Source organism: Micromesistius poutassou, assembly GCF_964030765.1.
Source record: "Micromesistius poutassou genome assembly, chromosome: 1".
Taxonomy (NCBI): Eukaryota; Metazoa; Chordata; class Actinopteri; order Gadiformes; family Gadidae; genus Micromesistius; species Micromesistius poutassou.
In genome coordinates, this window is record NC_140271.1 from 8,370,519 (window position 1) to 8,381,315 (window position 10,797).

Consider the following 10,797-nt stretch of genomic DNA (forward strand, 5'->3'; position numbering starts at 1 on the left):
CTTTGCCATTTATATCAAAATGCACTCACAAAATGTGTTCCTTAATCTGATCTACAGCACCTTTAAGGGCCACTTATTTACCACCAGATTGGACGTTGATAAGCCCTTACATGCCTATAGTGACATCCCACATGTGAGTGTCCACACGGATGTATGACAGATAGATCATCCTACCAACCATACATCTGGGTTGGTAATCCCACTTGTGATGTCAGAATAAGAATTTGAAATGAATTGTAATAGTTAATTAACATCACACCTGGTGGTAAAATAGGGACCCATTAAACCCCCCAAAATATTCAGGAGATGCATAATGAAGAGCTACACCCCGTTATCACATTCTCTGACGTGGTTAATTGGCATTACCAGAATTGGTGCATTGTGGATGTGTTTACACTGTTAGTGGATATAAGCTATCCTGCGAAGATAATGGATTTCAAATTATAGATTTTTATTCTGTATACGATCATCCTTGAACTCTTCAGGATGAAACAAATAAAAATATGAAAACATAAAAATCATAATGGTTGAATGAACTATGATTTGTTTTTCAACTTTGAACTTCCCAGTCCAGGTTTCAGAAACACAGCCGTTTAAGCAGGTTTCAAACTCACAGACAGCAAATAAAAAAAAACCACATTATGTCATCCTACCCACTGATAACATGCACACAATAATCTGATATTCAAAGTGGAATACCACTAATTTTTTGCTACCATGTTATGGAAGTACTCCTCCATCCGACATGGTGATCTCATTATATCAGTGTGCATTCATTAACAGGCTAAATAAAAGAAAGATCTATAAAACATACTGTATCTCTGGCGGAAATGGTTTAGCTGTGCTTCGCAGCTGTATGATAACATCTTATGATAAATGCTGACAAGACATTTGCAATGCAACATACAGTTAACCCAGCAGGCCGTAGTGTTGCAAAACTGACACTACAAAAAGTACAATATTTAAAATGAAAATAGCAGGCACTTGGCAGCTAAACAAACGTCAGTTCTACGGAGGTTAATTCTAAATTCCGGTGGCCAAACTGTCTGAAAGACAAGATTACTCCTAATCGGCAGGCTGGTTTGACTGCCACCATGTTGTGCTAGAAATAGAACATTCTTATGTATGTTAAATAATAATAGTTGAAGTAAAATGAATGACGTATTGCTGAAAGATGTAGAATTTTAATAAACAATATATTTTTTCCACTGAGCCATGTCCCCTGCTTTTTTGTGTTTTATATATAAATTGTTTAACAGTTGTGTCCAAAATACAAGATTAAGAGATCAACATTTTTTTTTCTCATAATTCCATTCTTTAAAAATTATCAAATATATAAATATATGTATATGTTGAGATAGATAGCACCATGTTACAAAGACAATTCAACTTTTCACATACAAAATTTGACAAGCAAATACACACATACATACACACGTTTAAACAGACTTACACCAATTGATATCAGTGTGCAGTGTTAGTATGACAAGCAGCTAGCTTGGCTGCTAGCTTAGCATATAGCATATTACAAAACACATTTTGTTTCTCCCTTACATACAGAAGGGCCATTCAGTTAAAGAAAGAGTATGCCCTATGGGGCATTTATTTTGTGCATCCTCATATCCTTTACGTTTATTTGGGGGTTGTAATATTTCCGCTGGCATAACAGTATTTGTGGGTGGAATATGTTCCTTTTTTTACATTAAGGGACAAAGAAGCACCCAGCAGTTCGGAGGGACACACAGAGGGGATGGTGGATGTATTATACAATGGATGTCAAAAGTATCTACTTCCATAGTGTGTAAAAAAAAAAAACGTATTGCCTCAAAGTCAACAAAAGTGAATCTTGGCCACACAGAAACATTATCAAATCTTTTTTTTCCCAGAAATAGAAATCCCGGGAGCTCAGTCTGATTAAAAACATTGTGTGAGCCAAAGGACGATGGCCACTTGAGGGCCCATTTAGAAATAAGCATTAATTGTCCAAATATGTTTAAGTAAGAAGACATGTTTGTTTATGTAAAGCATCATTGCGACTGCCTCATGAGTAAAAATGTCCCCAACAAATAAAAACAACAGCTCTTCCTTAATGGGGGGGGGGAGGGGTCAGGGGTCAGTGTAGACATTTAATATCCACTGCATGTAAAACCTACGCTTCAATTTCACCCATTTCTCACATGTTTGACATTTTAAGAAGAACAAGACCTTTTTGTCCGCAAACAATGTGATCAGAATGTAATCAACGTCCCTCGTATTTCCAGATATTTCAATGTGTACATCTGTAACTTCAACCCCAAGATTGATTGCCATGCCTTTATTGTCCTAAGAGATACTGGATTGTTATGCTTCAGTTTCGAGCAAACAACAACAAAAGACGGATCCTAGAGTGGACCCCTTCGGCCTAGTCCGGAAGACTACGGGAAGAGAGATGAGCCACAATTTAACAGTGCTTTCCTTTAACAGTCTAGTCATAAAGTGATGTTCACAAGCTGCACAAGCAATTTCAGTCTCTCTTTAGCTTGCGTGGAGACATCAGTATGTAGCTCTCTCTCACACACACACACACACACACACACACACACACACACACACACACACACACACACACACACACACACACACACACACACACACACACACACACACACACACACACACACACACACACACACGTTTGAGGCCAAGATTAAAGAGGATGTTTTTATCCTGTGTAGTATGGCATGCTATTAAGAGTACGTGCCACACCATGATTATCATAAACTCACTATCCAAACTTTTGTGTCTTAATAGAAACACTACATGGACAAGACGTGAAAACACAGAAAACACACAATCATACAAAAATGTAAAAGTTTGAAACACATTTAACACATAGACACAAAGTAAAGGTGTCAACAACGGCAACAAGAAGACGTTTCTTTTTTCTTTTGGACGGTGCTACAACACACGACAAACAAACAACAAACTAAGAACAAATCATACATTCTATCTTTTCTGGTCTTAATAACATACAAAATGGACTTCCCCTTGTCAACATTGTTATATTGTTGTGTTGCTCTACTATTCCGCGGATCAAATCGATCAGGAAGAGAGCAGCAGCAGGGCCTGACACCTCAACGTATTGGATTCCTTTTCATTAACGTTGTCAAGACTGAAACGCACCGACAGCATATCCCTCTCTCATCTAAACACTGAGTCAGTGAACCACTACTATGGGCTGGGCAACTGCCAAAAACACACAATACACTACTACGGGCATCACTTTTGTCTGGTTGTTAAAAATAGAAGACGACAAATCCTCCTCTTATAGTTACACAGGTCATTTGCTCGCTATTTGAATGACTCAATTACATTGAGCAACCAATTCTTTCTGGAAGAACTTCTTACCAAAATTTGTCTGACCCATGAAGGAAACCTTCGGAAATATCCATTTCGGCAAACATCGGTAGTAGTGGGCAGAGACCTATTTACGCCTAATAGGATTCAGGATACAGCTGTACAGTATGTACTGTACTGTACTGTGCTGTACAGTATCGAGGAACACCTCGATACTGATTCCAATGGCTGGGACACCAAATCAGATTCCCTACTTTGTACTATAACAGAGTAACATAACTTCTTAGGAAGCCTGGTTTGACCATACTGTCACTATGAAAACAGAATCCACCGCTAATCCAGACCTTTAGAAACCTTTGAAGTAGTCTTTACAAAATGTATCCATCTAATTGGATAGTAATGAGTTAATACATTTCTGTAAACCTCTGTTTAGCTTATATTTCATTTTTATATCCATCTTTAGATTGCATACATAAAAATTGTTTTATTGTACTTTACTTTTATTTTATATTACCGTAGTTTCGCCTCTTTATATTCAATCATATTATCAAAGTTTGATATTCATCTAGTAACTAAGGTAAGTGCTTTAGCTTGTCATAATCTCTTAAATCAACACATTTTATGCAGTTATTTTATTTTATATTTATTTACTATTATTTATTATTTTAGTGAGGTACTGATGGGAGAACATAGTATTTGTTATAGATCAGTACAAAATCTGGTTGCGACTTATGATGCATCATTTCATCTTTCAATTCCTCTGTTTTAAACGTGCGAGTATGTCTTCTATGATCTTCAACAAAATAATCTTTGCCATTTTGTCACCATTACTAAAATAATACATCTCGAAAAAACAGTTTTTGCCATTCTCCACCAACCAGGTTGTGAAGGTTCTACTCTGCTGCTACTATACACTTATAGTATAATACCACAGTGTGTGGCACATTCTATTTACAACAATCGCTAATTTTAACGCTCACACAACGCCTGCCTGCTTCACAAAGTTTCCGTGAGCCGTTACCATTGGGATAACCTGTCCCTCCTACTTCCTCGAACTCGGTCAAAAATTGAGTTTTTTGAAAACTCCATGTTCAAATTTGAGCTGTAACAGGAGTTTCACTTTTAAAGGGCCCAATTTTACCATCAGTTGTTAGGTTGATAAATCCCTATAAGCCATTTCAGAATCAATCAAGTCTGTGTCCACCCAGATGTATGTCCTTTAACAACACTCCACTGTCCACAACCCCTGAAATTCCGATCAGGATGAAGACAAAATAATCAACCTATGTGTCTCCCAGTCCAATGATAATATGTTATTTAGAAGAAAGAAATAATTTTACCATTAATAACTTGTCTAGATAGTCACCTATCAAACAACATATATTTCCCTGCTTCATATCTTCAGTTCAGGCTGCACAATAGCATCGCCTTGGGTCACGTTAATACTAACAAACATACTGCTCTGGTGTCCAAACTGATTTGTGAATTCACTTAAGTCCATTTATTTGACGGTCTCCCAGTCAAACACACACCCACACCATGCAATGTTTGCGCATCTTACTGACAGCGGTCTGCACCATTATGAACAGCTCATTCAACATTCAAACTCGCTATACAAACACAGCCACACCACGACAAACCACGTCATCAAAAATGATGACAAAGAAATGGTTGCAATTCAACATAACGTCCATCTCTGTTTTTCCTGTGCAATCAAAGACCGCCATAGCTCCCCAATGCACCTTTTGACCCATTTTTACTATTATTAATATTTGTATTATTAATATTATTACTTTTTCTTTGTTTCATTATTTACTTGCTTCGATCTTCAGTCACTGGCTGGTTTCCCTCAGTATTATACTTTGAAAAAGTGACCTACAATCCCGGAAAAGGGTCACTTTTCTCAATTGGCCAGACAGATTTTTTATCAAGACATTTTCATTTCATTTCAGGAAGCTAGTGACAATCGATGAAGCAACGTCAATATAGGCAGAATGCTGGCAGACATAGAAACGTTTGTTTGTGGCAAAGCTCACCAAGAGCTTCTTTTGTTTTTTAACACCTTGAGCAGTAGCAAGGGAGGTAGAGCAGGGCAGGGTAGATCAGACGTCTGCAGGGTTGCTGGTTCAATCCCCTTGGCTTCTACTGGCAAAAGTGGACATGAGGTACTCTTGAGCAAGAGCCCACCTCAACCCCACTGAGCCGCTTGCGATGTGCAAGGTGCTAGTGAGTCACCATGTGTCTGGCTGGCATTGTCACCCCGTATATCCGTGCGTGTGCGTGTGCGTGTGCATGTGCGCGTGTGTGTGTGTGTGTGTGTGTGTGTGTGTGTGTGTGTGTGTGTGTGTGTGTGTGTGTGTGTGTGTGTGTGTGTGTGTGTGTGTGTGTTGAATCAGAAGCATGGATTGTAGTGCTCTTTGAGTGTCCATAAGCGTGGGACAAACTCTGCTTAAATGCTGTCTGTTCCCATTGCAGTCATGACCGCTTTTCCTCTATTCCAAAGAGTCCATGAAAATGTTCAGACTTACCAGCAGAAGGTGGAGGCAGGGAAGGGGGGAGTTGGGGGGGGGGGTGGGGGTGTTCTGGAATCTGGATGGAACCCCAAAAATCAAGGTCTTGTTGAGAAGACGAGTGAGAGATGGAATGGGGGCAGCGGTCTTCAAAGCCCCCACAAGCTTATCGTCCCCCGTTGGAGATTAGGTTCTTGGGGAAAAAAAATGAAACGACAAAGTGCGGTAAGAAAAACTGCCCTTCTACCGATTGGATAAGACTTGCACGCTATAAGTGTGTAACTCCTCTTCGTTGGCGTTCACCAAAACTAGAAGCACAGAAGAAAGAAAAAAAAGTTCCAAAACAAAATCACAGTCAATCTCTTGAAATCTCAATTCAGGCTGATAGTTGGTGGGTGGGTGAGGGAGGAGGGAGGAGGGGAGGGAAAACGACTTGAAAGGGGAAAAGGTAGGGAGTAATGTAAGGGAGGAGGAGGAGGACGAACAGACAGCTGTGCGCTGCGGCTCGTGTTTGATGGAGAAACAGTTTGTGAGGACCCACTGGGGGTTTGTCTTAATCAGCCGCGAGCGCTTCGGACAGTGACACCGGCTCCAGGCACTCCTGCTTTATCTCTGCGTGTCCGGGGGGGGGGGGGGGGGAGACATAGGGAGAGAGGGTAAAAGACATAGTCATTCTATGTCCTTGTCCCAGGAAGTAGTTTGATTAGCTCAACCCTATCCCAAACAATTACATAACACTTTAGTTCATTTATCGCACACACACACACACACACACACACACACGCACGCACACACACAAAACAACAATCCTGCCATAAGACTGGTAGTGCTATTCGCTCCTATTCGCTTTATGTCCGCTCTAAATGCAGAGTCACTCCATCCGTCGGTGTAAAACATACATAATACGTATGGAAAAACTATTAGTAAAGAAAGATAAACACATAAAATCATGTGCACATTGCACGTGTGTGCATGTGTGTGTACCTGCAGCCGCCTCTGCCTTAGCGTTGTTCTCGGGTTCCCTCGGCGTGGGCGGGGCGGCCAAAGCGGCAGTCGGGGGTGATGGGTAATCCGGCGGCGTCATGTTTTCATCTGGCACACCGGTTACCATGACGCCAGAGAGACTGATGGGCCGCTTTCCTATGGGAAGCTTCCTCTCTGGGAAACAATTCGAAACACCAGCGTCTTATTTTCAAGCAAGTGAAAAGGGACCTAGGCACACTATACACTGGACAGACTACATAAAAGCATTGTGATGGGGAATAATGTGTTAGACATTAATCACCTTAACCCATGCATTTATAAATATACATATTGCACTGTAGATACAAAGTTACTTTTTGTTGCACATCGTCCATGTTAATACATATGAACACATAAAGGTACATATAAATAACTGGATCCGTTTTGCACACACACTTTTGACTTCTACTCTATATTTTACTATGCACAGTTGCAGGTGGTGTATGTGAAGAAAGCATTTCCCTGCATGTTGTATTGTGTTATGCCTTGTGTCTTTGACCAATAAAAGTTAAACTTGGAGTCTACTTATAGTCTAGGTAGAAGGTCCACATTGTGGCTCTTATACCTCATATACCCTCTTTTAATACCTTTTTTAAATGTTTTATTGCCTTCAGTGGCCTCTACTGGTCTGATGAGATGCAATACCCATAACATTAAAGTACACCTACATTTGTCTAATTCTGACGATAATACAAGTTAAAGTGACAAAAAAATAATATATGGGAGGCATTTTGTCAATGCAATTTTGGCATGCTGAATTGTCCTCCACAATAATTGTGTAAATGTAATAGATTTAAACAAGCTGGATTGTGGTTAACTTAATCTCACATCTAAAATAGAGTGGTTATACTCATTTATTATAGGCTCTATTAAACAAAGCTTTAAAACATTGCTGAATCGACCTTCCCAGTCCAACACTCACATCATTCAATACCATTACATCGCTGTCCCCATTGGGAGTTACGGAGTGCATAATTCACATCATTAGTCACCTGTCATCATCCATGAATGGAGTCTCAATACATCCAAGGTTGATAAGTAAATGTAATGTGACAGACATGAATAATGAATTGTGTTGAATTTATTATTCATAATAATGCTGTGTGCATATAAATAATTCTACTGATTATGTATATAATCTTAAACATAAAACATAAGAAACAATGAATGATGAAGAAGCGTGAGGAAGGTTGGGGAGGGGTAGAGAGTGAGAGCGAGAGCGAGAGAGCGAGAGAGAGAGAGAGATAGAAAATGAAAAACACTGCCCTACGGAGACATTTGAGTGAGAAAGAGAGAGAGGCTGAGGGATGAAAAGAATTTCTTCACATGTGGTAACCTACTTTTCTTCTGGCCCTTGTACTGCTGAGATTTCTTCCTCTGTTTGGACACCCCTGAAGGCAGGTCCTTAGTGGCTGGAACACACACAGAGACACATGCACACACGCGTGAGATTGAAGTGTGCTTGTGCGTGTGTGCGTGTGCGCGTGCATGCGTGTGTGTGTGCGTGCGTGTGTGTGAGTGTGCGTGTGTGTGTGTATGCGCATGTGCGTCTGCGTGTGCATGTGTGTGTGTGTGCACACGCTGTACCCGTGTTGACGGCGGGGGGCTGGAGCTGGTAGCCCGTGAGCTGACACCATCCCACGGGGTAGAGGTCCGGGGACTGGCAGTCCACCCACTGGTCGTACTCGTCCTCCCAGCCGTCAAAGTGGATGCGCAGCAGCCGGTGGACGATGCGAGTCACCGTGGCGACGCAGATGAGCCGGGGCTCCATGAGGTCGACCGCCTCCAGCTTCATGCCGGGGCGGAAGCCGTGGTTGGGCACCTCCTGTTGTGGGCAGGGGGGGGGGAATGGAGGGAGGTTAAGATCAGAGATCAGAGGAGGGATGGAGAGAGAGATGGAGGGGGGGAGGGGAGGGAAGGAAAGGGAGGAGGGCAGGAGAGGAGTAGAGAAGGGATGAGAGAGAGGAAGGGAGAAAGGGTGGGAGGGAGGATGGAGGCAGAGGAGGACGGAGAGAGAGGGAGGGAGGGAGGAGAGGGATGAAGAGAGATGTTGGAGAGGGATGGAGAGAGATAGAGGAGAGTGATGGACGAGGTAGGAGAGGGGCAGAGGAGGATTGAGAGGGAGGGAGGAGAGGGATGAAGAGAGACAGAGGCAGAGGCAGGAGAGGATGGCGAGAGAGGGAGGGATAGAGAGAGGAGAGAGATGAAGAGAGACGTCGGAGAGGGATCCAGGGAGAGGGAGGTGGAGGTAGAGGAGGGTGAAAAGGCCAGAGATGGAGGGAGATCATAAGCAGAAGGGGCAGAAGTAGGAAATCAAAGGGGGCGGTTGGGTCACTCTGGAATAACCTTCAAAATAAATATACATCAAAAGGTAAGGGTCTGAATAATAATAAATGTCTGGCAGTTACAGTACTACAGCTGGGTGCGTTTCTCATTTCCTTTGACAGGGGAAGCCACATGGCTGCCTAGGTATACAGCTGGCCGCACCTTCGGCCAAAGCAAAGAAAAGAGGAACCGAATTAAGTGAGGTCCAGAAAAAATGTCCTACCTTGTTGAAAAGGTTGACGGGGGCAGCAACCGAGCTGGTCTCCTTTAGGTACTCAAACCATCTGTAGGGAAGGTTGCTATAACCTAGAGCAGGAACACAGAGGAAAAACTATGAAGTCCCTCTGAGTAAGAGTCTTATACTCAATTGTATTGTATTAAATTGTTTAATATTATAAAAGGACATGGGAGTTCTTACATTGGAAACGTTTTTTGATGTTTGCCTTGATTTTCTGGGTAATTTTGTTCTGTTCTTGGGTAAACATGACCCTATGTTACGCTATACTATACCATACTGACTTCTACATGGGCGTGTCACATAAAGACAGCAGAGAGAGCAAGACAGATGCTTTCAGGGTTTGCCACAGCAGGAGGAGGCCCCCGACACACACAGCTACCTCTGGGAGGGGTGAGTTGGATGCTGTTGATCTCACAGAAGCCAGCGGGGAAGATGGAGGGAGAGGTGGAGTGGTAGCAGAACCAATCGGATCCGTCCGCTGCCTCCGAGCCGTCGATCCCGATCATCAGGTAGCCATCGGCCAGTACCTAGAGAGGAAAGGGGAGCAGTCCCAAGTCCATGGTTTGAAAAGGTCTGAAAAACGTGGGAATGATTATGTTGTATATATAGTTACGAGGGAGAATTTGTATTGACTCAAGAAATCTCACCGCACAGAGCCAATTATCCCTTTTAGTCCCCCTTACAGTCACAAGAATAGCAATAGGCAGCTTTGTTTATCATTGTTTCCACACCAGTGTTTGTACAGTATCATATCCATGCGTCTATACAAAAGTATCTACTTCCCCGCCTCATATAACAACACAGAAACAGCACACGCCTGGCTGTAACCACAGTCCAATGTTTAGTTATATATCTTTGAACTGCGCTAATTAACAAACCCAGATGGTGAATTTTTTGTATTTTAGTTTGTTCCATGATTCCCAGAGCTGGGCAAACAACAGCAGCGCTAACGATGGTAGCAGTGGCATCCAGGTGTGCTACGTGGGGTATACCTCAGTGCTTTTGTTTTTCCCTTTCCAACAGAGAGGTTTGGCTCAAAGCAGGGCTATTATGACCGAACTACATGGAAGACGTGGCATATAGCCAAGCAGGTTTTTTTTTTTTTTTACCTGCTACACAGACTCACAGATGATTGGCTTTACTGTGTGCAAATCTAGTATTGCCAAGTGATAATGCAGTTGCTTATGCAGGGTTTAAGTGTGGACTATTTGAAGTGATACTGAATTCATTAACTCAATTGTTAAAAAACGACATCATGGATGGGTCATGGACACACATTGAGTCGATTCTTTGGTGATATTGTGCAACGCACAGCCTCCCACGAGGTTGTTCTGCTGCCTCACGTTGCCTCTGGTACGATAAGGT

General features: G+C 42.2%; 1 protein-coding gene across 1 annotated transcript in view; it reads right to left on the reverse strand.

The window, feature by feature from the left end:
• Positions 1-10,797, reverse strand: part of LOC311340790 (MBT domain-containing protein 1-like) — a 20,349-nt gene continuing 9,552 nt past the window's right edge. The window contains exons 13-19 of the mRNA XM_084465674.1: positions 9,812-9,959; positions 9,418-9,500; positions 8,457-8,694; positions 8,210-8,281; positions 6,831-7,004; positions 6,388-6,458; positions 1-6,039 (exon numbers count right to left, since the gene is read on the reverse strand). Of these exons, the coding sequence (XP_084321800.1) occupies positions 6,400-6,458; positions 6,831-7,004; positions 8,210-8,281; positions 8,457-8,694; positions 9,418-9,500; positions 9,812-9,959 (774 nt within the window). The 3' untranslated portion in view covers positions 1-6,039; positions 6,388-6,399. The remainder of the gene's footprint in view (positions 6,040-6,387; positions 6,459-6,830; positions 7,005-8,209; positions 8,282-8,456; positions 8,695-9,417; positions 9,501-9,811; positions 9,960-10,797) is intronic.